This window comes from Macrobrachium nipponense, chromosome 10 (assembly GCF_015104395.2).
Source record: "Macrobrachium nipponense isolate FS-2020 chromosome 10, ASM1510439v2, whole genome shotgun sequence".
NCBI classification, from domain to species: Eukaryota; Metazoa; Arthropoda; class Malacostraca; order Decapoda; family Palaemonidae; genus Macrobrachium; species Macrobrachium nipponense.
The window spans coordinates 41,495,839-41,523,634 of NC_087204.1; the positions used below are offsets into that span (position 1 = coordinate 41,495,839).

Here is a 27,796-nt window from a genome sequence, read left to right on the forward strand (position 1 = left end):
CCCGTTGTTGACTCAGATTAGTTACAAACTTACTGGAGTGACTTTTCTTTTTAATTTAAATTTGGATGAATTACGGCATACAGAGACCAGAGATGATATATTGAATCGCCTTGAGGCTTAACTTAAGTAACTCTAATCATCCAAAGAATATAACGACAATCGGCTCGATTCATCTCCCATAACTTGATTGGTGACTTGGTGAACTTGTTTACAATGAGTTTTACCATAAGAGATTTCCAACATATATTTTAGTATATTATTGCCAAATCTGTTTTTAAAATGGTACCAAGTGATGCCACGATAAGTAGCCTAATTCACCGTTTATTTGTGAGTGCGAGAGGTGCGTAACGTGCTTCCCTACCCAGTTATTTATTGTTAAAGGTAACTTGGCCTGATGGCGATAGGTTAGTTAAGTTTCGTTAGTTAAAGAGGTCTATGCGACTTGAGGAAATTTTATTAATTAGGTCATGTTCCAGTATTCTTAGTATGATTTAGGACTATACTGCCCATCAGATACAAGATGCTACACCTATAATGATCTACCAAAATTAATCATTATCAGGAGTCGGTCTAATGGGGTTAGCATAGCATACAGCAATTATTCTGAATTATTATATGCTTGTTCAGTCATTTACTTTTTTGCTAGGCTAGGTTAGCATAATAGTGCAAAATGGCACTCACTCCGCCATACCTCCAAGCTGTAACTTCTTACTATGCCTAGGGTAATTATATACTCGATTAGAGGAGTAATTTTCATAAGTGTAGTTTCTTTTATCAGTGAAGGCGCTTCTTACTGAAATTGCATCTCACAAAAACGGCGATTAATAAATTGTATGTAAAGAAATTCTCCGTAGGGAGGTAGTGTCGTCACTGAACCACGCGCAGTGCACTGTAGGCCACATTTCCACCACCTTTCATTTGGGGGAGTCTTAACTTAGGGGTTCTTACGCCACACCATAGGTTGCCGGCTCTCCACTTGTACGGCTAGAAATACATAGAGATTATGACCAAAAGCAAATGACTGAATGTTGAGGGAAGACGTCAAATCTTTTTGTGAAATAAAAAAAAAAAAAAAATCTGGCTACTCTTGCTAGGTCACCAACTTGATGAGTTGCCACTGTATTGACTGTATGTAATATGAAGCATTCGACCGAAATCTCGGAATAGGTTATCAAAAGTATTTTCCGTTGTTGCATATCTATGCGTTTGATATCATAAAATTAATAAACTAGCAAGAAAACAACGGTTCTATAATCTTCAGCCATCTCTATTCCGGGTCATCTTTTCCTTAACCTCACCACAATTAAAAAAAAATATTCAGCGGGGGAATAATCGTCTCTAACATGAAGCTATTTAAGTGAAATATATAATCTTCCTATTTATTTTTTGTAATATAGGTTGATGCTTTCGGGGGACGTGGCAGCGTTCACTTCGGATACTGTTTCCCTTCTGGTCAAATCTGGCTCAGCCCTTCAGTTGCACGTAATCTACGACGATACGACGCCAGGTAATAAAAAATAACAATGACTGTACTTTGCTGGTCTAACTTAAAGCATCGAAGCGGACAAATTATATTTGAAACGGTTATGCATTAAATTGATGAAATTTATAAATGCTCGAACGATATACTCATGACGTTGGAAATATATATATATATATATATATATATATATATAATATATATATATATATATATATATATATATAAATTTCCAACGTCATGAGTATATCGTTCGAGCATTTATAAATTTCATATATATATATATATATATATATATATATATATATATATATATATATATATATATATATATATATATATATATATATATATACATATATATATATATATATATATGTATATATATATATATACATATATATATATATATGTATATATATATATATTCATATATATATATATATATATATATCTATATATATATATACATATATATATATACATATATATATCCTAATCACGTCGGAGTCGATCCCAGATCTTTCAATTGAAAAGCAAGGGCGCTACTAAATGAGCCACGCATGTCATAAAAGAAGTAGGACCTAGTACTACTATACCTAAGGCCTTGAGCTGGGCAGACTTAGTTACTGCCTAGCTATCAGCGAGTTTTATCCAACTTCCCGACCCAGCTGTGACTCAACTGGTAGCATTCATTCGCATTTTCCGTTCTGAGTGAAAGATCTGGGTTGGTCCCGATGTGAGTCAGAAATTTTTTTCTTTTCCACACGTCATTGTGTGTTGATTTCTTCATATATATATATATATATATATATATATATATATATATATATTAATATATATATCATATATATATATATATATATAGTATATATGTGTGTGCGTGTGTGAAGGTCCAGGCATTTGGACTTTAAAGTTTCTGTTAATGTAACTATTTTACGATTTGATTCTTTCATTGATGGATGACAAACATAATTTGCAGCGGAGTGTTTCTCATGAATACTCCACGGAGCTAACGACCCTGAGTCAGAGAATTATGACCAAAAGCAAATGACTAAATGTTAAAGGAAGACGTCAACTGCTTTTGGAAAATATCAACACAATATTTAATTCTCTCCTCTTCAATCAGGCCTCTTGGCGTCGATACAAGCGCTGCACAGGGCTTACAGTGACGTCATCGCGCTGAGGTTCTCGGACGAACCCGACTTGATGGAAAAGGTCCTGAAGTCGAAGAATCTGTACGCGCTCGAGATGAAGAATATGGTGATCTTCTGCAACAAAAACAACACCCTTCGGGTCTTCGATAAAGTGAGAATTAATCACGGCAAAGATTTTTTTTAAGGAATGTTCATTTATTTATCAGGGCTAAGGTTATTAAGAATTTTTAATGACTTTTGTTCATTTATTTTCTAATTGTGGAATGGAATGGAATAATAGAGTTTAGTCCAAAAGGCCAAAAGCTGGGACGTATGAGATTATTCAGCCCGGAAACGGATATTGAGAGTAACAACATTATTAGGCGAGGGTGAAAAGTAAGATAGAAATAAAGAGAAAATGAACGGAGGTACAGTAAAAGGAATGAAAGGGGTTGCAGCTAGGAACCAAAGGGACGTTGCAAAGAACCTAAAGTAATGCCTGCAGTGCACCATCTGAGGTGCACTGGCGGCTTACCACCCAACGGGGGTCTTCTAATTGTGTGAACTGAGTATCCTGTTTTCGATGCATCGCTCAGTTCCTTTTCCAGTTTTAACTTTACGTTCTCTGAAAAGTACTTTCATCTGTGGTCTATGATTTAGGTTATTATATCCATTTACCCTCTTTTAAAGAAAAATCTGATTCTGAGTTGTCACGTTCTAAGTCTTTTTTTTTCTTTCTTTCTTTCTTTTTTTTTATTTAGGTCAGCAAAAGGAACTTGGAGTCCCCAACTGTTCACTGGTACGTCCTTATGCAAAATGATTATTCAACAGAAATGCTGAATATCTTGAGGGAAGGAAGCCAGGTGAGTTCATCTACTTTTCCATCATGAAAAAATGCATGTGAAAGCAAATTTGCTTCGAAATTCACAAAGATTTTGCACAATAATTCGGATATAATATATACATCACTTTAGGTTTGCCTGTGTTGAGTATTGATGCCCTTCAAAATTAAAAACTGCATTCGTGAATATTTGAAATGCACTCGGATATATAAACACAATTGTCCTACGGCTAATTTTGCTTTTGCAAGTTTGAAGTAAATTGCAGCACTTTTACCGTTTGAGTTCTAGTTCTGTGCCACTTTTATAACTGCAATAGTTAAATGCAAATTTCCGCACTTTTACCGTAAACGAATAGCGTGATTTGTATCTAGTATCATTACCAGAAGAACCAATTTCAACACAATTACGGTACTCGTACAAGAAATGAGTTTGTGACATTTACATTTTATAACGTCCATTATCGAATAAGAACAAGATAAGGATAGACATGATTAGAAAAAATGTAATATTCTCTTCGAAGAAGACATTCACAATTATTTACAATATGTATAGCTAACGGTAACAAATATCATCTGCATTATGTATATCTAACGGGTCTTGTAACAGAGCACTACAGACTATCCTAACTGACAAATTATGAGATGGATAGCAGGAGTTATGTTGATTTAGCAAAACCGTCACCATGTCTTTTTTCTTTTTTTTTTTTTCTTTTTTTTTAGCCATCGATCTCATGTTTTAACCTGTGAGTCATAGTGTTTATTAAATTGAGTTATATTTCTATATTTAACTGTTTTCCTACCTACGTAAGCATACATACATCCACACATTGCAAATGTATATTATTAATATATATATATAACTACTAATATTATATATATTCATATATATAAAAATCTATACTATATATATATATAATATACTATGATATATACTATATAATATATAGATATATATATATATATATAACAGTCGACCACTGCCTACTCGCGGTTCAAGATTCGCAGACTCACTTATTCGCAGTTCCAGTTCTGTAAAGACATTTCAAGCTTCTTATCAATCCAACCCTTTTCTCTTATAGTTGATGGTGTTCTCTCTGTCCTTTTCCCTCCTTGCAGTAGTGATACTCAGAGGTGTGTTCTCTTTCTCATTTGCTCTTTTCGTTAAAGTTCCCCTTCCCCTCCTTATTAGCATTCAGGTGGCTCCAGTCGCCAAAAATTATCCTCCAAAATCTTAGTCATTAGCCTTACGCATTACCTCTGAGATAAAACAGATTTTTTTCTTATTTTCATGTTCCCAAGATCAGTTTTACTTTCTCGTTTTATACTCGCTCTACATTACGAACACTGTTATATAATTTTAAAAGCAAACCATTGCAACCTATCAGTGTTAAATGCTTGGCCAAGTCTGCCTCTGAGAAGCTTCGGTGTACTATACTGAATGTGCTTCTCTGAGTAGTTTCTGCCTGTACAGAATAGTTCTCAAATCACAGAATTGTATACAAGGCTTCCTGTTTGATAAATCAGACCTCGCTGCCAACTTGTATTTACTTTAACATTGCGATCAGGCCAAACCCCCTCCCCAGTTCGTTTTATAAATATTACTTTGGCTATTGCTCCTGGGGGCTTTTTCGCCAAATGCCAGGTTCACTGTCTCGTCCTGGGTGCACACGTGAGGTTTTTGACAAACTCGTAGACACCACGCTAAAGTTTAGCCCTCAAGCGTTAGTCCAGGAACATGAAAATCTGCACGTCCTCTAGATCTTACGAATCATTTAATCTGCTTCTATTTAATCGATGGTTTAATATACATATATATATATATATATATATATATATATATATATATATATATATATATCCTATATATACATATATATATATATAATATATATATATATATGTATATATATATATATTATATATATATATATATATATATATAAGTTTCTATATTTGCTTATATCAACAAATTACAATTACAGTAGTTCTCATATATGCATGCATGCATATCATCTATGTATGGATATATTTCTTAACATTTGTCTATATTTGTGCTTGTAACCCTATACGGTGATAAAGACTTTGGTGTGTGTGTTTTTTTTTCGCAGGTAACACTAGCAGTTAAGGCGTCGGAGTTTGCGTACAAATTTTTCACGACGTTTGTGGATTCCAACAACGCTGTGAGGTATGATCCGAGTCTTCTTCTTCTTCAGTAGTTGCTTCAACGAAGGATTACGGCGCATGTGGCAAATCATTAACTACCATTTTCTACAGAACGTGTTTTCGTTAAGACATGAAGCAGTGATAGCATTCAGGTTTACATGAAATAGCTATATTGAATAAATGATTACACATAATAATGCCACATCTCAATTATCAATAGTAGCTATCACAGAGCCAAGATAACTCGTTGGCTGTAAGATCCAGGTCTGTGTTAAAAGAGAATCGAGGGAAACAGAAGAACTTTGTATTGCGCGACATATATTTTCCCTGAATATGGTACGATCCTGTTTCACTTTCTTTTGTTTAGGTGGAAGCATTCCTCGTCACCACACGCTCCTTATTATGATTAATACAATGTTGACAGAAATGGAGTTTATGTCAGAATGCGTCTAAATGGTAAATCCCAACCCTCTGGACATTACGTACCATCCGGAAGCTTGGACATAGACATCACCAAATTTTCCTTTATATACACACACACACACACTATACATATATATGTGTGTGTATAGTATATGTGTATATATATAGTACTTATATTAGATTATATATATATTATATATATATAATATATATATATATACATATATCTATATGGGTGTGTGTGTGTGTGTGTGTTTGGTGTGTGTGTGTTGTGTGTGTGTGTGTTGTGTATTATTATCATTATTATTATTATTAAGTAGATGAAACCTATTCATCTGGAACTAGCCCACAGGGGCCAATAACTTGAAATTCAAGCTTCCAAAGAATATGGCGTTCATTAGGAAGAATTAAGAGGAGGTAAAGTGAAATGCAGAAAGAAGAGAGCCCACTGATAAAATCAGGAAAAAATAATAAGTCAATAAATAGATTAATAGATAAAAATGTATTAAAATGCAAGGAGAATAGCATCAGGGTAGTAGTGTATTGCATTTTCGCTTGAACTTCTCAAGTTCCAATTGCTTGACTTCCTCTGGGAGGTTGTTCCACAGCACAACCGTGTGAGGATAAAGAACCTCTGGAACTGAGAAGTTCTACAGCGAGGCAGATTCACGGCATATTGGTGTTCCTGTTCAGCAAATCTGGTTGCTCTCGGTAGACGGATGGGATCAGGAATCAATTGCGAATGTGAGAGATCTCTGTTGAACTACAACCTATGAAATATGAACAAACGAGAGATCGTCCTCAAAGCAGTCGGACCGACCTTTACTCAACAGCTTCTACATTTTTCTCTTACTCGGGGAGTAAGCCTACAAACTACTTTGTTGTTGTTGTTGTTGTGGTTGTTGTGTTGCTGTTGTTGTTCTTGTTGGGGTTGTAGGAAAGCCTAAAAAGGTATGAAAAAGGTGTTTTGCCTTGAGTTAAAGATACATGTATTTTAGGAAGGGTATTCATGATTTATCTATTAGAATGAAAATATAAAGAATAAATAATGTGTATGTTAAACAATACATACAAATTATTTTTGATAATACATAGCATATTTACCGTTTTAATTTTCGTTGGTGAAACGACGCTCCATTTTACCGTAGATTTTAACGCGCGCCCCAAGTAAGCTGGAGGTCGGATTATGTCTTGTTCTCATTCACTTTATACATCACTGCTTCATTTCCGTAAAGAATTTTTTTTTTTTTTTTAGTCATTTCATGTGATTTTGTGTCTCAAATGCTTATACGAGGTCAACAGCAACTTCCATTCTTCTATTGTAATCGTTCATTTCTTTAACCTTAAAGAACCTTTTTCTTTGAAAGGAAAGTACATAACTAACTATAGCAACAGTGATAATGATAATATTATTAATAAAACCGAATGATAATGATCATGATGGTGATAGCATGAGCAACAGGGAAATCTTACTGGATAATCATACGATATATATTATTGATATTAAATCGAATGATAATGGTGATAACATGAGCAACGGGCTAACGGCGAAATCCTACTGTAACTGAGAGACAGAGAACAGTACAATGCGCAGTTTCCCATCCAATAACTTTACACGTAAGCCTAACACTTCTTTCATTATCACATCCATAAGAACCAGGTGAGAGGCAAGACCCATTTTTGCAGCGAAAGTATTATCTTCCCGTCTACATAGTCACATGGGAGCTTTATGACCAATAAAACGTCTAATCACTCATGACAAAATTAAGACCCTCTGTTCCATATAGTCTCAGCACCCTCCATTTCAGTCAGTTTTGCCGTAATTGCTTCTCTCTCTCTCTCTCTCTATATAGATATATATATATATATATATATCTATATATATATATATATTATATATATATATATATATATATAGTACATGCATAAAATATATATCCGCAAACATATATAGTATAATATATAATATAATATATAATATATAAATATATATATATATATATATATATGATTTGTATATTTATATAATTTAGAATATATATACATATAATATATATATATAATATATATATATATATATATATATATATATATATATACGCGCTATGAGTTTGATTGAAACCACTCACATAGAAAAAAAGTAGATTCTATGACGAAGGATTACGGCGCATGTGGCAAATCATTAATTACCCTTTTCTGCAAATACAAGACAGTCAGCTTGTAGGTTACAATCCCATATTCACCACAAATCACAAAAGCGCCTGGATTTCCTAGTGAAGTGCTCCCCTGATGCGCAGAACCGTGTAATCGGCTTATGACACTATTAATCTAATGAGAGTGTCATTGCATTTGGATCTAGTGCAATATTTCTCGAGAAAGACGGCAACTGATAGAAAGAAAGTACAGAATTTGCTTCCAACCGCTGAAATTAAAACGAGTGATGAAGGGAATGGATATTAGGTTGACATATTTGGTACGGGAACGCCAAGAGAATGCGAAAACAGCCAATTACCAGCACAGTATCCGTCCACCCTGATGTTATATTGGGACGTGGCTTACGGTGACACAGTGGATGAAACAAGGTATCTATAGTCTTATAGTTTTACAATGACGTCTTTCTCTCTCGGTATATATATATATATATATATATATATATATATATATATATATATATATATATATATATATACAGTAAAATGAGCCCATAAAACCGCCAAAATATAGAAAGTAAGTACTTTATTTCAGAGACTGCTGTCTCTCTCATCAGGTGGGCAATGAGTGGGAAAAGATACAGAAAAGGTGGTATTTATGCCAAGAGATCCATCCACATTCTATATTTAGGCGTTTTTTTATTTTTATAGGCTCCTTTTATTAGATGGAACTTATTGCGTATAACAGAACACTTTACCAGTCATATATATATATATATATATATATATATATATATATATATATATATATATATATATATATATATATGCATATCGAGAGGAGAAACATTCATTTAAGAGCGAACATACATGTGTACATGTGCGTACATATGTATGTGTGTGTTTTACGTTGGCGTAAAATATACAGACAATCGATTGGATCTGTGTTATTATTTCATAAAATGTGGTCATCTTTCATCGCGCCGTTTGAATTTACTTCATTATTATTTCCATCGCCGCCTCTTCACAGTGAATAATTATTGTGTATATCTTCATGGAAGTGAGTAGTCACCAGCTGAATCCAATATTCATCTGGCTTCCCAGAGTCTGGATTCATCGCTGGAATCAATACGCAATTCCGCAACGCGGAAAATGAACACATTTGGCCGCAGGGTGTTTCAGGCCGTTCGCAAAAAGCGCATGCGCCGCTATTATCGTCATCATTATCAATATATGGTTATTATTGAGAATGTCGCGTTAGTGTTAACCTCAGTTTGCAAAACGATATTAACCTCTTATATGTGACTGTTTTTTTCTCGCTTAATGTTGCTAACTTTCAATTGCCCTCTTATATGTTAAATGTTTTCCTTTTCTCGCTTAATGTTGCTAGCTTTCAAATGCCCTCTTATATGTTAATGTTTTTTCTCATTTAATATTGCTGACTTTCAAATGCCCTCTTCTATGTTAATGTTTTTTCTCGTTTAAAATTGCTGACTTTCAAATGCCCTCTTCTATGTTAATGTTTTTCTCGTTTAATATTGCTGACTTTCAAATGGCTTCTTATATGCTAATATTTTTTTCTCGTTTAATATTGCTGACTTTCAAATGGCCTCTTATATGCTAATGTTTTTTCTCGTTTAATATTGCTAACTTTCAAATGCCCTCTTATATGTTAATGTTTTTTCTCGTTTAATATTGCTGACTTTCAAATGCTCTCTTATGTGTTAACGTTTTCCTCCTTAAATTGCTAACTTTCGAATGCCCTCTTATATGTTAATGTTGTTTTCTAGCTTAATATTGCTAACTTTTAAATGCCTTCTTATGCTGTTTTTCTCGCCTAATTTTTTTTTCTTTCTTTTTTAGCAATGTTAGGCATGGTACTGTACAACCTAACGGTTCTAGTGCCAGGTCATAAATCAATCAATCAGTGTTAGACGTTGTCTTTAAAGACAATATATAGGACCATAGTCATATCATTACCACAAGATCTAAATTAAAAACGGAACAATATGGAAATTTACACAGCCTCACAACTGCTTAATACACCTATACATTATATCCAGTCATACATACATACATACATATATATATTACACACACGCACAAACACACACACACACACACATATATATATAGTGTGTGTGTAGATATATTATATATATATATCTATATATATATATATATATATACATATATTATTGCTATATGCCTATTGGGGAGATTAGCCAATCTTAGGGAAATGAATCATTGGTTTATAACTTAAAGATGGTGACAATTTCAAATAAAAATTTGTCGTTGTAGATTAAATAAAGAGACGTTTAAGGCATATGTCATCTCACTATAACGGGTGTCATGTCTGTCCGTCCGTCCGTCTGTCATTCAATCACGGCCAAACGGCTGGTCCGATGGGCATGAAACTTGGCAGGGTTATAGTGGGGACCCCTAAGATGGTTTATAGTGGGGTTTTATCCTACTTTTCCCCCGCCCACCGAAGGGGTTGGGGGTGAGAGGGGATTCCCTGAAACGGAGCTGGTTGTGTCCGTGAAACGGAGCTGGTTATGCCAGTAAATTGCTTGTTATAATAATGATAATTTTAAATCGCTGTTCTCCAGAAACGTTTTCAAACGTGAATTTCCTTGACAAAGAGGACTAACAGTTAAATGAAATTTATATTATGTAGTATTTTCAATATGCTGTGAAAAGGGAAACTAAGATGGTCATTGCTCTGCTGAAAATTTATGAAGTTCTAGAAGTGATATAGAGCAAATAAGATTCTGCTATGAGGCAGAGAAGGTATAAAAATAAAGTATGCGTCGTAGTGTTATTGATTGTGTTCTGGAATGGGACTGGAAACTTCTGGAATAGTAAATTTGTTGTATCAATACACGACACACCACACACACACACACACACACACACACATCATATATATATATTATATATATATATATATAATTATATATGTATATTAATATATATATAACTATATAATAATACATATTTATATATATATATATATATATATATGTGTGTGTGTGTATGTATATATATATATATATATATATAAAGCTCTCTTTCTTTGAGATTCAAAGAGCTTGAAAGAGATCTAGTAGAAGGTCAATTGATTCCAGCTATCATCTTTATTCTTATGCTAGGATTCCAGAGTATTTTGCAATACATTTATTCCCAATTTGGAATGGAATAGTTCTGATGGAAAGTATAGCACTAGTGAGCCTGATTGTCACTAGAGGTCACAGACTTTGACAATCAACTTTTATATGTAGGACCCCTCCCCCTACTCCACTCCCCCCGCCCCGCCAACACCTTTGTGTGAAGAGTATTTTTTTTTGTGGGGGGTTGGTGGTTGCGGGGCGGTGGAAGTTCATTTATAGACCAATTACTTTCAGGCTTTGGCGGTAAAAATGTAAACGTCTCTTGCAGTGTCCTAAAGATAGATTGGAAGATTTATCTCGCTCAGTGTATGATGGTAAAGAACAATTTTTTTTTTTTTTTTTGCACCAATTGACCGAAATGTGTGTTGGCAAAAGTATACCTTGTCGCCTTTCTCTTGGGCGCCATTTTATAACCGGAGCACTAAACCCTGAAAAAAAAATCACAAAATTACAGAATTGGGTTAAAAAATGAGTAAACTTAATGCGCTTTGAAATGAAGAGCTTGTTTTATATAAATAATAGATGTTATCATCAACATCATAATTGGTTATTGTTATTATGGTGATTAAGGAAAGGAAAATAAAGTACCGATTATAGATTCATGAATACTGAAATAAGTTCTTTAATATATGGACAGTCTGATAATAATAATGGTAATAGTAATAATTAATAATGATAATATTAATAGTAATGTGAAATTGTAACATTCATCAGTCAGGACATACCGTAGTACGATTTCAAGAAAGTGAGGCCTCTGTAGCATGATTTGAACCGACTCTTTACTCTGAAACTGGTGTATAATCTTAGCTTTGAAAAGGATATAGTAATTTTCCAAAAAAAGGGGGAAGGGTAATTCATTGAGAAATAAAGGAATCCGACTAAATAAATGTGACTGGATGTCTTTACAGCATGAAGGCTGCTGGATCATATCGGTGGAACAAAGCACTCGGGAAAGTTTCCGTGGACGTCGTAAGTCCTCTAACTCCTGACCTGTTCGATCTCTACGGAGACTTCGGAGGAAGGACCCTGAAGTCTTCTGTCGTGGACAACTGGCCCTTCTTCAAAATCACCCCAGTCGACGAGTCCAACGCCTTGCCTGATTCCGGCATCGATGCCAACGTCCTCAACAGCATTGCGGCAAAACTCAATTTCACGTGAGCGAAAGTGTTGCTTTGCTTTGCGTTTTGATCGCTGTTGAATAATTTGACAGATTCAGATGGGAACGTTTCTAACATATTCTTTACCTTTAGGCAAGTTCAAGTCGCAGACGAGACCATTAGCATGCCCCTGTCTGTAGCCACTTCGATATGAGATGGTGTTCAGTTTTTCTTGCTTGCCGTCAACTAACTCCAGGATTCTTTGTGCCTCTGCTCAAATATGCGATCCAGTGAGGGAAGAATAACGATGTTCTGATGGCTAATGATATGAATTGCCTCATTTTTGTAGCCGGTAGCTATTGCGGTTGTTTATTCAGATATTCTTGTAACTACTGATCATTTCAATACAAGAACATGGCCACTGGTAACATTGGAAGCTTTTTATTATATGAAACAACTTACCTGGAACATTCAGTGAGCCATAATTTAGATACTTAGTTCTGGCATTAACTGTCTAAATGAATGCTAATCTCTCTCCTACTACTTCTGTTTTGCCAATCCTGCATTTTTTCCTCCACGCAACAATCTATTCCTACCTATGCCGAAACACAGCCTGTTTAGACATCATCGGGATTCTAATGAGGTTATACATAAAAGAGTTTGACTTCGATTATTCAGATATTAGCCTGATGGGGGCTGAAGATGGGGGAAAAAGGGGGGGTGAGGATAGATGTGGCCGTAAAGGGTAATATAGTAAGACTAGAGTAAACATCCCCGCCCCACCCCCCAATTAATAAATAGCACTAAAATAGAGAAAAGATGTACGTACACGTTCACTAAAAATTAAATACGTGCTTAATTCTATGTACAGCCTTTGTATATTTGTGTAACTATGTCTATCTATCAATCCATAGGGGGATAGTGCTGTCAGTGCACCTCACGAGGTGCAGTGTATGCATTACTTAGAGTCTTTGCAGCGTCCCTTTTTCGTTTCTTTTACTACACCGTTGTTCATATTGTTTTCTTCCATCTGACTTTCCACCCTCCAAAAATGATTTCCTAGCGGGACTGCGAGGTTTTCCTCCTGTTACACCTTTCAAACCGTCCTACTATCAATTTCCCTTTCGGCGCTGAATGACGTTGATAGGTCCCAGCGCTTGGCCTTTGGCCTAAACTGTACAATTCTATTCTATTCTCTACCTATCAATCTATTTTTTCCAGTTATAAATTGAAAATAGAACCTCGGGGCTCTTGGGGAGGACCACAACCAGACGGTACCATCACAGGCATGATTGGAATGTCGGCTCGGAGAGAAGTCGACTTTGCCATCAATGAGATCACTATTACGGGTGAGTGCATTGGTGTTTTTACATGTCAAGTGTCTGACGACGCTTACTTTATTAAGTCAAAAAGCAAAGTGGTTAAGTTCAACTTGATTAGATTATTATCTGTTCCAGAGTCCAGAGAAACTGTTGTTGACTTCACCAAGCCTTATTTTCTGGAATCGACGACCATCGTTACGCGTGCGCCTGCGCAACTGAGCAAAGCCGGAGCCATTTTCTCTCCTTTCACTTTACTGGTAAGAACTTTGAAGTCATGAAAGAAAAAGATTGATAATATTTCGTAGTGTCCTTAAATTAAGGTTTTGAAATTTTCACAGCTTTCTGTAACTAAACAATCATTTTTAAAACTGAAAATGAATTACAGTCAAGTTGGTGGTTTTTTGGCTTATGCCAACACAAACGATTATCCTAACAAAAGCGACAAAGATTGAAAGTGATCAGGGGACTAGGTGAAGACATCTGGAATCTGCCCAACTAGCATTTGGGACAAGTAATAGATAAGTGATGTCGCAAAATCTCTTAGAACATCTCGTACCCGAAAGTGTCCCCATTTCTCAGGTGTGGATGCTGCTGGTACTGGCTATAATTCTCAGCGGACCATTGTTGAGCCTTTTCAGCCGGGTGATGGAGCGATATATGGCTGCACCTCCCGACGACGTTCCCCTCCACATGTTTACCTTCAACATGTTTAGGAGCATGGTCCTCCAAGGCAACATGAATGAGACCGATCATTGGCCCCACAGATTCATCTTCTTATTCTGGTATCTCTTCTGCTTCTATATTTATGGTAAGGCTCTGAAGGCATTTCGGTGTACTTCACTTCGTATCTCATTATCAAGGTCTATAGAATACTGATTCTGTTTTTGTTCTTTATGCCCTTACTGCTACTTTCCTCGAGGACGTTCTTTAAATAATATTAACTGGAAACCGTGGGTGTGTCCCGCCATTTTTTTTATTTCTTTCGTCAGTATCAAGACGGTATTTCAGGTTATAAAATTCAATATTAAGACTGTATTTCAGGTTATAAAACTAGATGAGACACAAGACACATTTTATCTTTCGTATGAGCTGATGTCTGACTTTTGCACTCTCAGGCCTTAAGGATAAATGTATATAATATGTGACAGCTCTTCATATGGCGACGATAGTTCTCCAGATTTAATGTTTACGAATAATGAGGCCTCATAATATGCAGGAAGTTGTAAATGATATGCACGCATAGAACGATATTCATTCTCCATCAGACAATCCTTATTTGCAATGATCTAAACTCAGTCAAGATTTTAGAATTAGATTATTCAACAACGCGGGTCCTATCAGATTACGTGGAGAGACACCTTCATTCATTAACCCATGAAAAGCAACACTGGGAACAGACGGTCGTCATTTTTACCACATCAAGTTGGTCAGGAGATTTATCGCGAAAGTAGAAGCGCCTGGAAATTCGTCTAATAACAAATTTCCAGCAATAATTTGACGCCATTTTGCATTTTTTCTTTTTTTTTTATTCAGTCATGTGGGCCTTCATTGTTTAGTGCAGGTACACTCTCCAGTAAATTTTCTCGCCATCACGTCTCAGACCATCTCACCGTCAGTGTCACCATCCGTGGTATCCTGTACCCCAACCATCACCAACCAATCCCGCTTCCTCCCCCCCAACACGTACCTACTGCATAAACCTTTGAGATTTAATGATGTTTTGTGGCTAACATTTGCTTTGTCGTCTAAGCTCATAATTTATGCACTTCACCCAAGACTCTTCTTTTATCTCAAAGCCAAATCCTGCTAGGTGGGTAGTGCCGTCAGTGCGCCTCATGCGGTGCACTGTAGGCATTACTTAAGGTTTTTCGCAACGTGCGTTCGGGCCCTAGCTTCAACCCCTTTCGTTTCTTTTACTGTACCTCCTTTCATGTTCTCTCTCTTACATCTTACTTTCCACCCTCTCCTAACAATTGACGCATAGTGCAACTGCGAGGTTTTCCTCCTGTTACACCTTTCAAACCTTTTACTCTCACTTTCCGTTTCAGCGCTGAGTGACCTCATCGGTCCCAGTGCTTGACCTTTGGCCTAAATTGTGTATTCAATTCAATTCAATCCTCCTTCCAGTAACAGAAAAGGGGGGGAATGTCTAGTATTCATATTACACATCTGAACTTTTTTTTTTTCTAAGGCCAATAGCAGTAAACGGATGTGTGAGAATTGGGTTGTCTCTAAGAGCTGGAACCAGAAGCCTTTTGTTGTAGAGAAGAGTATAACAGAAAAGCAGTTTACAGTGTGCTTTGTCGCGAGGCTCCCTTACTGGTGACCTGGAAGAGGGAAGTCAATACAGATGATTCGAGAGAGAGACGAACTTTCGAACACCGAGGCGGGAGCAGAGAATTCAGGAACTCTCGAGGAACAAACACCTATCTTTGGAACTCACTGAATCTCTGAAACATCCGCGAAAGAAGACAGATATTGTTCCCTATCGTCACTATAAACGAACCGGTTGGATTAGTTTCATGACGAGAGAGGAATAAAACATTCTTTATCAGACGACAAGTGTGCGTCGCTAACAAAGCCTTCAGTAACAGATGTTTCTAATCGTTTCTCTCCTTAGCCTTGTACCAAGGGACGTTGACAGCTGTGCTGGCAGTGCCAAAGTTCGAGAAACCCATCGACTCGCTGAACGATCTCCTGGCCTCCATGAAGAAGGGCGAATTCACCTTGGCGGTAGTTTATGCCACGAGCAACGAGTTCATCTTCAAGGTGGGGGTTTGTCATGAATGCAAAAATAGCTAAAACATTTCAGCGTTGAATTTCTGGGTTCCTGCGAATCGATGTGCAAATATTCATCGGGATAGAGCGAATGAAACAGGATGTTAAAATGATTTTTCTGTGCAGATTAGTATATTGCTTGTTAGAGGTAGCGATAGTAGATTCACATCAACCGCGCATTTGATGTCTATGCCAGTCCCTTAAGACGCTCCTGATTGGCTGCTGATAAGCCAATCACCGTTTCAAAAGTACCCCCCCAAGAGAGGTGGAACATACATCCTGCTTATGTGAACTCTCGAGAGAGACTGAGAGTTTCCAGCCCTGTGATTGGCTTATCAACAGCCAATCAAGAGAGTCGTAAAGGACTGGCCTAGACATAAAATGCACGGTTGATGTGAATCTATTATAGGAACAGTTATATAGAGTATAATGTTTGTTATAACCAATGAAATCATCAATAAAAAAAACTATCAATGAAATGACAATTACAAATACAGCCTTATTTCACTCTTACCAGGAAGCCACTTCCGGGATTTACAAGGATATCTGGGACTTGTTTAACAAAGCTAACTACGTAAAAAACGTCGACGGGGGGATTGCCAAAGTAAGTATGCTTATCAATTAGATAACGAGAGAGAGAGAGAGAGAGAGAGAGATTATAATTAAATTTCCCAAGTACGAGAAGGAGCGCAAGAGGTGTTGCAACAGAAGGCACGGGTTTGTTCATGCAACATGAGCTGATGAACTACGGTTTTTTTGATAGCTTAGTGGGAGTCACTGTCGAGATGCTCTATTATAAGATTATTTGTCTCTGCTGTAACCTGCTGTATATCCAGTTTGAAAAAGAAGTGTAGCGTATCAACAGTGACGAAATAGTTTGCTTTTAAACTTACTTCAGAATATTTTCCTTACAAGTTACCATTTGTAACATCCCTCTTAATCTTGCTCTTGGCTTTAGGTGTTGTCGGGAAAGTTTGGATTTGCAAATGCCATGTTGGCGACCGAAATTCGCGCCACAAGAGAGGGCCGAGAAAAGTTTTACTTGGCGCGACAAACCTTCTACCCTCAGGGGTACGGGATGGCTCTAAATAGTGGAGCTCCTTATAAAAGAGTCTTCGAGAGAGCGTGAGTATTCTTTTTGCAGATCTTTATATTTTTATGGGCTGTGGACAGAAACTATTTGATACTGTTATTAGTTCAAATTATTTGTCTCGCCTGCCTTAACCTAAGGGTAACATGGACCCCTGAATTCATCACAGGTTAACGCAACTAACAGAAGCTGGGTTGATAGCTAAATGGACACGCGATGAAGTGAATTCAGTGAAAGGGGGTGGTGCTGGTAAAGAAGAGACTATTGACGACAGTGGCCCTGGTGCAATTACTCTCGTGCACTTGCAAGCAATTTTCTTCATTCTGGCTCTAGGGATAACAACTGCTGCCGTAGTCCTCTTCTTTGAAAGATGGGCGTGTTGCCTTCGAAGCAAATCTGGTAAGTTTCTAGTCACTATTCTCTTCTGATATAAATTCAATGAGGAAAACCTTCTCTCAGTGAATAGTTATTCAACTTCTTTTAGGTAACATTGGTGATCTGATACAAAGCTGATATGTTTCTCATTTCAGACGTGAAGTTCGACAAAAACGGTATTCCGTCCAGGAGCCGGATGAAATAATTCTATCCCGACGCGGAAACTTGCCCAGGAGTAAATACAAATGTAACAACTGCGTTAGTCTCAGCAAAGGATATTTCTGCCCCTATCCGTAAATAGTGACCGATGGAAAGTGAAGCGTCTTTGGCATATAGTGTGTAAAAGCACTCCATTAGTATTTACGCCTGATAAATTCCAGAATCCCTTTGGAAAGCTGTTTGATGTTCATAGATCCAGATTCTTGAATTAAGACTTTTGTTTTCCAGTTTTTTTTTTTTTTATAGAATCACTGAATAAAAAAAATTTTGCTCTTTTAACACATCTGCTAAGCTTAAATTTTCCGAACCAATGACCAGCTTAGACAGTACTTGTTATTAGCAATTATTACCAGACTAATCCTGCATGTATGAATTTGTAAATAGTATTTTTCGTACTGCAGCATAAGTACAAAAATACAAAAATATCTAGATGGGATCTTCATATAAATGTCAGTTTTAGTATCAGGCATGTCTGCTGCTTTACTTTCCTGTCTAGTTTAGCTTATAAAAGTTTTAATGGTTATCTCATCTGAAAAATTAACGTCTACTTAAACGTTAATTTTTCAGATGGGATAAACATTAAAACTGACATGACGATCCCATCTGGCGCTGCGAAGATTTTTTTTTTTTTTTACTTCTGCTGCGGCATGAAAATTCATACATACAGGATTAGCCTAGTAATAATTGCTAACCGGACATTCCCACACACACAGATATATATATATATATATATATATATATATATATATTATATATATATATATATAGATATATCTATATATAGATATATACATATATATATGTATATATTATATATAGATATATATATATATATATATATATATATATATATATATATATATATATATATATATGTATAACTGAATCACGAAAGTTAGGAACGTGATAAATCCATAAATAAAGATATATGCCACGAAGGAAAATAAACGAAGGAGGATCTGCAAGATCTTTCGACGTTAAACGTCCTTTATGAGACAGAGTCTCTGATCAGTAAAGGACGTTTAACGTCGAAAGAATCTTGCAGATCCTCCTTCGTTTTATTTTTCCTTCGTGGCATATATCTTTTATATATATATCTATATATATATATATATATTATATATATATATATATATAGAGATATAGATAGATTAGATAGATAGATAGATAATAGATAGATATAGATATATACATATATATATATTAATATATATAGATATATTATATAGATATATATATATATATATATATATATATATATATATACTATATATGTATATATATATATGTGTATAATATATAATATATATGTGTGTGTGTATACATATATATCTAGTATATGTATATATATATATATAATATATATATAGTATATATATATATATATACAGATTAACATTCATGACTTAAAAATACAAGTATATGGCTGATGCCCTGAGTCCAAATAACGATTGCGAAGAAGGTAACCAAACACAAGTATAGCAGTCGCTTTACCATCAATCATAATGTCCATCGTTCTACTACTCCACCATACATTCAGATATCTCTCAATCCAATAACCATTTACAGTACCACCACCACAGAGAGAGAGAGAGAGAGAGATATGAGCGGATCAATGCATAAATAAATCAGTCAACCGGCAGGTAACAACCTAGTGGATCATTAGATATATACAACAATGTAAATGATTAGATAACAGATAGACAGAAAAAAATAATAGAAAATAAGTTTAAACTGAAACAACTTTCAGAGAAAGAGATAGAGAGAAGGGAGGGAGAGGGCTGATGAGGGAAGAAAAGAGAGGGAAGGAGGAAGAGGGGGGTGGAAGGAGAGGGTAGGCGGCACATTTTTATACTCTTGTGTTTGTATCCATTTCTGGCTAATCGAGTTTTTGCCTCTTGGTACAGGGACAAGTGTCTTTATTCTTTAGAATTATTGATTCATGGTGCTCTTATAAATTACGGCACCGGGTGTAATACCCAAAAACGTGCTTGCACTGTCTGTGAAACGCATAGTAGTTGAACAATGGTGTTGAAGCTATTATTCAAAATAACTATTTAATTTGTTGCAAAAACCTTATTCAAACATAGGAACTACCTCACCTCATAAATGAATGAGATCTTGAATTGGTTCAGACTCCAGCTTCTGCGGAGAAAATTCATCTCGGGCGCGTAATATGAATTTCAGATTATGGGGCTTTAACGTAAAATGATGCCTCCGTAAGGGGATAGTGCCGTCAGTGTACCTCACGCGGTACACTGTAGGCAATTTATATTAAGGTTCTTTGTAGCGTTCCTCCGGCCCCTAGGTGTAACCCATTTCACTCCTTTTACTGTACCTCCATTCATGGTTTTTCTTCCATCTTGCTATTCACCCTCTCCCGACATTTGTTCCATAGTGCAACTGCCTTGAGGTTTTCCTCCTGTTAAGCCTTTCAAGGCTTTCCCCTCTCAATTTCCCTTTCAGCGCAGAAATACCTCATTGGCCCCAGCCTTATGCCTTTGGCCTGAATTCCTTATTCCATTTTGTATTCCATAAAATGATGCAGAAAAGAAAGTAACAAGATTGAATGTGTTTCATGAAATAGAACCGTCATGCCAAACACAGTTACACATCTGGCCATTCAACCGGAGGCAGAATTGTTGAACGGCAAGATAAAGAAATCTAGAAGATAAATGAGATGAAGGAAAAGGGTCGGGGACGTGGAAAAGTATATTTTAGTTTTACCAGACCACTGAGCTGATTAGCAGCTCTCCTAGGGCTGGCCCGAACTATTAGATATTTTTTACGTGGCCAGAACCAATTGGTTACCTAGCAACAGGACCTACAGTTTATTGTGGAATCCGAACCACATTATATCGAGAAACGAATTTCTATCACCAGAAATAAATTCCTCTGATTCCGCGTTGGCAGAGCCGAGAATCGAGCTTCGGACCACCGGGTTGGTAGTCCAGCGCGCATACCTCTCGTCCAACGAGGAACTCGGGAACGTAGAACTAGGAGAAATGCCCCCAGTTGAACTAAGAAGTAATAGTTTGAGAGGTTGGACATCAAGACTGAAGATAGGAAGCGCGAATGGAGGTAAAGTATAAGGCTTTTCAAAAAGTGGGTGCAGCTAGGGGTAGAAGGGGCGCTGCAAACACCGTGTGAGGAGGTGCACTGCTCCGCGCGGAGGAAAGGAATTGGTTCTCTGTGTTTATGTCCATTTGAACTGATCCTTTTCATAAATATTGTCCACAGCGTTCCCCTCTCAGGACAACCTAAAAACTGGTTCTCCAAAACTGCAAGAAGTGATCGACTCATACATTGCATGAAAAAAAATTATTATTATTATTATATTATTATTATTATTATTATTATTATTATTATTATTATTATTATTATTATTATTCAGATGATTAAATCTATTCATATGGAACAATCACACAGGTGCCACTGACTTGGAATTCAAGCTTCCGAAGAATATGGTGATCATTAGGAAGTAGTAAGAGAAGGTAAAGGGAAATACATGAAGAAGAGATACTACTTATAAAAAAATAAATTAATAAATTAACAAATTGATAAAAATGTATTAAAATGCAGGGAGAATATTATTAGGGTAATAATGTATTGCATCTTCGTTTGAACTTCTGAAGCTCCGACTGCACGACTTCCTCTGGGAGGCTGTTCCACGGTCCAACGTTGTGAGGAATAAAGGACCTCTGGAACTGAGAAGTTGGACAGCGAGACATATCTACTGCATATTGGTGCTGTTGTTCAGCGAATCTGGCTGCCCTTGGGGGATGAAGGGGATCGGGGATCAATTGTGACTGTGAAAGATCGCTGTTGAAATACAACGTATGAAAAAGTGACAACCAAGAGACCATCCGTCGATGGTCCAACTCCAAGTCATATCTATTATTAGGAAACAGAAACCTACCACGACGAACCGCTCTATCTACAAAAGGAAATTTCCGACTGAAGCAGACATCCACACCGGAGAACAGCATTCTACTAAAGGGAGTACAAAAATAGGTTGCACTGATGTTATCGCTGTTACAAATATATGAAAGAACTTTCATGCGGCATTCGCTGAAACTTTGATGAAGTTCCATCCATAGCGTTTAAGCATTTTCATTTTACTAGGGTTCACCTTCATACCCCACCGACTAACCATTCCCTAATCCGGTCCATATCCCGATTAAGGCTGAGGACAGCTCCATTTCTCAAAAGTGTAGACTTTACTACACCCACAAGTGTTACATCATCAGCATGCTGAACAATCTTGTTTCCAGGCCAACAACCATTCACTTTTATACACTAAAAATAACAGTGGACCAAGAACACTGCCCTGTGGAACTCCAGACACAAAAGTTCTTGGTTCACTAAAAATCCCGTTCACAGCAACTGGCTGCTGTCTACCTGTGAGGAAATCTTGAAGTAATCCTAAAACTTATCCATTATCCACCCACTCCAAGATTCGGAAGTTTATAAATAAGTGTCTTGTGATTTTCTAAATCGAAAGCAGCACTAAAATCAATCTGAATCACTGCACTCAAGACCCTTATCAAGGTTCCCTTGCAAATGGCATGTCAAGTCTAGAAGGGCATCGCAGGTGCCTAGTTGCTTCCTATATCCATATTAATTATCAGCTAACAATCCTTTAGATTCAACATATTTATATAGTGGCTTAAAGATAGGGTTTCCAGCAACTTTGGAGAGCACCGAGAGAATAGTAGTTACTGCAGTCAGTAGATATGCCACTCTTTGGAACAGGCACTGTATTACTAAGCTTACGTTCATCTGCAAAGATACTATGTCGACATAAAAATCTATAGAATCTACTAAACTTGGGAGACAACACGCAAGAAACTTTTTTTTTTTAACAAAGGGAAGAAACCCTCAAGGTCTTCTCCGCCTCAGCTATCAAGATTATCCAGAATTTCCTTGATGTCCCAGGAGCGAAATGCAAATTTTGTAAGAATAGGTTCAGGATGACAAGTATCAGGGAGAAGGACATCCTCAGCTGATTCCTTGGCTTCAAACGCTTGATGAAGCAGTTCTGCCTTTTCCATAGGGCCAGTAACCAATCTACCATCTTCTGTAGTAGTAGTGGAATGGAAGACAAGCATAACCCAAAAGACAGAGCCGTATATAGAGCTCTACCCAAAGATAGATGATGCCAATTTCGTCCACCACAGATGAGGCTGAGCAATTTCTTAAAGTTTCCTTTTCAAGGAATTATCGTCATTTCTCTCGGTTGTATGTCAAGTTCTATTCACAGCACGGGAAGACTCAACAAAAATGGTGTTTTCATTTGAACGATTTCGTATAGCTGAATAATGGCTATAAATATGGAATATTTGTCGGATGAAGCCCTATAATCTGCAGTAGAATTTTAACCGTATCTAAGAGATGGAGAGCAGATAAAGAAATAAACTTTTAGTATTCTTGCTCAGTATGAGTTTAGCATAATATATGAATGAATTATACTCATTTTACACGGTTATATAGACAAGAGTATGGTAAACAAGTTCTCATATTTAAATTACAAATAACTGACAAACCATTGCTCGGACCTTGAGTCAGAGCACAAAGAGGAAATATACGTTTCAGTGTTCTTGTGTGTAAAGTAATAAATTTTAAAACAAGCAAAACGGTGTCTTTATTTAACCACTGGTTCCTTCCTTTTCATCAAAGGTATACGGTGTTATGGAGTATTACTTTCTGAAGGGGTGTTATTTTATTATATATTCCTATTCAAAACTTTGAAGCTGATGTACTAAGCGAAAGGTTGAGACGTGGTGGATGCGTAGCCTAAGATTCCTTCCTATTTTCTTGCTTTTCTCCCTTTGGGGGGAGGGGGGCCGATAGTGCCGTCAGTGTACCTCCCGGGGTGCACGATTTCATTGCTAAAGGTTCTTTGCAGCGTCCCTTCGGCCCCAGCTGCAACCGTTTTCATTCCTTTTCTCTACCTCCATTCATATTATCCTCCACCTTGCTATCCACCCTTTTTTTTTATAACTATTTCAAAGTGCAACTGCGAGGTTTTTCTCCTGTTACACTTCAAACCTTTCGATTTCCTCTCCAGCTGAATCACTTCATAGGTCCCAGTGATTGGCCTTCGGCCCAAACCCTATATTCCATTCCATTCTTCTTGCTTTCGTACGTACAGAGTATTATTCTGAATCGGTCCCACCCCGCCGAAAGCACTAGGCCTCTTCATAACTACACGTTCATTTCTCATACGCACGCATATCCTGAAGCATTCAAAGAGTCATACGGCGTACTCCATACCAATTCTCAAAGCCAAATTAGCGTACCATTCAGAAAATAAAGCAGTTTACACACACTCACGCACACACACACACACACACACACACACACACACACACACACACATATATATATATATATATATATATATATATATATATATATATATATATATATATATATATATATATAGCTGATGGCACTTGTCTTTTTTTAACAAAATTATTTCAAGTATTTTAAAGTATTGCAAAGACAGATCTCTCGAACATATTTTATCCTCCATTTTTCCCGTCCTGTTGCAGGAGAGATGTTTATAACGTATATACACTCATGAACGACAATTGAATAGTTGACTTTCACAGAATAAGATAAACATACGTTGGAAAAGAAAAAAAATATATAAATACAAATGAAAGTTATCAATGACAATTATTAATACAACAATAAACAACGTTGAATTGTAAAAAAAAAAAAAAAAGGAAATGTGCTTGCGTGACCCCACAAGCAAGCAAACTCAACTTCTTGAAGGCTGTGGAAAGTCACTAGAGCTATTGCAAAGGCAATTGCCAAGAACCGCTACTGGTACTGAGACCACAGACCACCACGAGGTTTGAAGAAGAAATTATTTATATGTCGCTAGTCTATATAAAGTAACTCGGTCAGCAACCAGAGATGGCCACAAATGGCGATTATCCTGTTCGTATCTACGTATATTAATAACCACATTTTGAAAGAAAGGGATATCGACAGTCCACAACCACCCAAACTATGTCTAGGGAAACGAGGGGATTAGCTCTCATACAACAACGTATGTCAAATTATACTTTTGTTGGAACTTTGGGTGTTAATTTAAAAGTTCGGTAGATCTAGGGTACTTATCCGCGGCGGCCTAGACTGTGGCAGTTGCGGTTTTCCTATGCAGTTTTACCTACTGAACAAGAATTTTAAGTAATATTTATTCGGACGACTGCAATTAATCCCCCAGGGGCCAGTACTAAACACGGCGAAATACATTGGCCGTCCCAATCCCTAGTAGATGTATCCGCGGTTACGTTCCTTGCAGTCCGTGCGGACTGGTTCTCCTCAGTAACTTTTATCTGTCCGGTAATGAGGCCCACCTTACCTCATCCGGTAATGCTGCTAAGAATTACGACATGCCTTCTGTTGTTATTATCTGGTCCTCAGATACAATTGTATGTCCTGTCACTTTGTTAGACGCTCCCTTCATCGGCTCTATTTTCATGGAGTTTTCTTAGCCTTTGCACCACGATAGAAATAATCAAGAAAACTTCACTAGTTAATGACCCCCAAGAAATATTAGATGTGTAGTAGTTTTCCTTCAAAAATATCATCACACTACTCTACGCTATTCATTTTCAGCTTATATTCTTCTGTTTTTGCTGACGATGGCTATATAGCTCAAATTCATCCTCACAAGCTGGTTATATTTACTATTATTCCAAAAGATCTAATGACCAACAATGAAACAAGATTTAAGATGAACAAGGGTAGGTGTAGCTACCTAGATATATAGACAATGAAGAAACTGGGAAAAGTGCAAGAGTGGTAAAGATTACTGATAATTTTGTGATAAGAATCGAGACATAAATGGAAAGATGAAGTGAGAGAGGACTTGGAGAAGGAGACTTTAGCAATGGAAGATGCTCTCAATCAAAATAGTTGAAGCATAAGCATAAAGGCAACCGAGCCCCTAATGTATGTGGATGAAGAAAGGATAGAAAGATAGTGGTGAGTGTTCCTCGAAAATAAGGAACTTAACCCAAGGACGGTCATATGGCACAACCCAAGGTTTAAGAGTATTTGTTATAGGTGGTACCCCCCTCCCGCCAACCAAACCCCGGCTTCCGGGTGAGTCAACGAGAAACATTCAGACATAATCTAATGGGCAATACAGAATTCGGAACGTCAGAAAAATAATTATATGACTCGTACATTACAATTTTCGATGAGACACTAAAAGTAAAGAACCATTTCATAACGAATTATAATATAGGTATAAGGGGGGGACCGTCTGACAACTCAGAAATTAGGCCTATTGGGTTAGCTGTAGTGGATGTGTGTATGTGTGTACGTGCGTGTTTTTCTTTCTTTTTTGCTAAGGGTATCTATTACAGGTACCATAACCATGGACGACATCATTACCGTAACGCCCCGCTCCACCGTCGATATCGTAGATCTCAGGGGAATTCATGTTAAACAGATGTTCGAACATACCGTAGTCATCTACCAGCAACTTACAAAAAGAAAAAAAAAAAAAAAAAAAAGACAATAGACAGCAATCGGAACGTTGAACAAAATAACTTATCCAAAAAGAAGCGCCAGAAAATAAATGGGGTAATGAAAATTTCTGTCAACAAATATACCGTGTTCTTATGAACATGCAAAGGAAGGTTCACATTGGTCGGTTAATCATAGAAACAAGACAAAAGGCTAAAGGTCAGCTTAACTACGTATAATTATAAGAGCTAAAGTTAACAAGCAGTCTCATCACGAAAGGCAATTAACTTTTATTACTAAATAAAGTAAATATGACAATTTAATAAATAAAATCAAATGAAACTAAAATACTCTTCAAAAGACTGATTATTTGCCCCAAAAAGTCAGAATTGTCCTAAAAAGATACGAATGTCATTCGTTAATGTTACACAACGTTTCAATCTTGTTTCCTGCTTTTTGAGCCGCAGTTGACACTGAAGGAATGTGAAGTTGCGTTCGTTTAAAAGTATGGGGAAGATAAAAACATAGTTGCGTTTCTTATGGTATTTTGTTGATCTTTTTCCTATCTTTTGAGGAAAACAAAATATTTATAAAATTAGAGAAATAACGTGAATTGTTTTAGTTTGAACATTAATTATCTCTCAGACAATAAAACATTTCAGGTATGTTTCATTGTTGGCAAGTGGGAACATTCTTTCCGGTTGGACAGAACGTTGCTGGACACATTAATGTAATATAAAGTAAGTGATAGATAGAATAAGTTCTGAATGGCACATTAGTTGATTATATTAAACAGATTATGGATGGGTGACTTGATTTACGAACGTACCAAACAAACCTGCATACGGAGACGTACTCAGTTTGAGAGGTTTCAATTCGATTAATGAAAGTAAATGAAAATTTACATTAATGAAAACTTCGTTCTTTTCTGCAACCGCCCTCGAGCAACCATTATCAGTGTAATCGTGCATATTTTTGGAATATAATATTACTGTTTCCAAGAAGAATGACACAAATGTAATAAAAAATGTAGCAGTGACGTATACATGATGCGTC

General features: G+C 36.5%; 1 protein-coding gene across 1 annotated transcript; it reads left to right on the forward strand.

Annotated features, from left to right (window-relative positions):
- Positions 1–394: 394 nt before the first annotated feature.
- Positions 395–18,176, forward strand: LOC135223955 (glutamate receptor ionotropic, delta-2-like). Its single transcript, XM_064262876.1, has 12 exons — positions 395–404; positions 2,610–2,788; positions 3,378–3,479; positions 5,566–5,642; positions 12,275–12,520; positions 13,685–13,812; positions 13,921–14,042; positions 14,365–14,593; positions 16,406–16,554; positions 17,081–17,167; positions 17,522–17,688; positions 17,823–18,176. Exons 1-12 carry the CDS (start codon positions 395–397, stop codon positions 18,079–18,081), a joined length of 1,755 nt encoding a protein of 584 aa, XP_064118946.1. The 3' UTR covers positions 18,082–18,176.
- Positions 18,177–27,796: the final 9,620 nt, after the last annotated feature.

Bases quoted from the DNA above. Each gene is read 5' to 3' on its own strand.
- LOC135223955 (XM_064262876.1), top strand. The intron at 14,594-16,405 runs GTAAGGCTCTGA...TTCTCTCCTTAG, and splicing joins CTTCTGCTTCTATATTTATG to CCTTGTACCAAGGGACGTTG. The intron at 17,689-17,822 runs GTGAGTATTCTT...AATTCATCACAG, and splicing joins AAAAGAGTCTTCGAGAGAGC to GTTAACGCAACTAACAGAAG.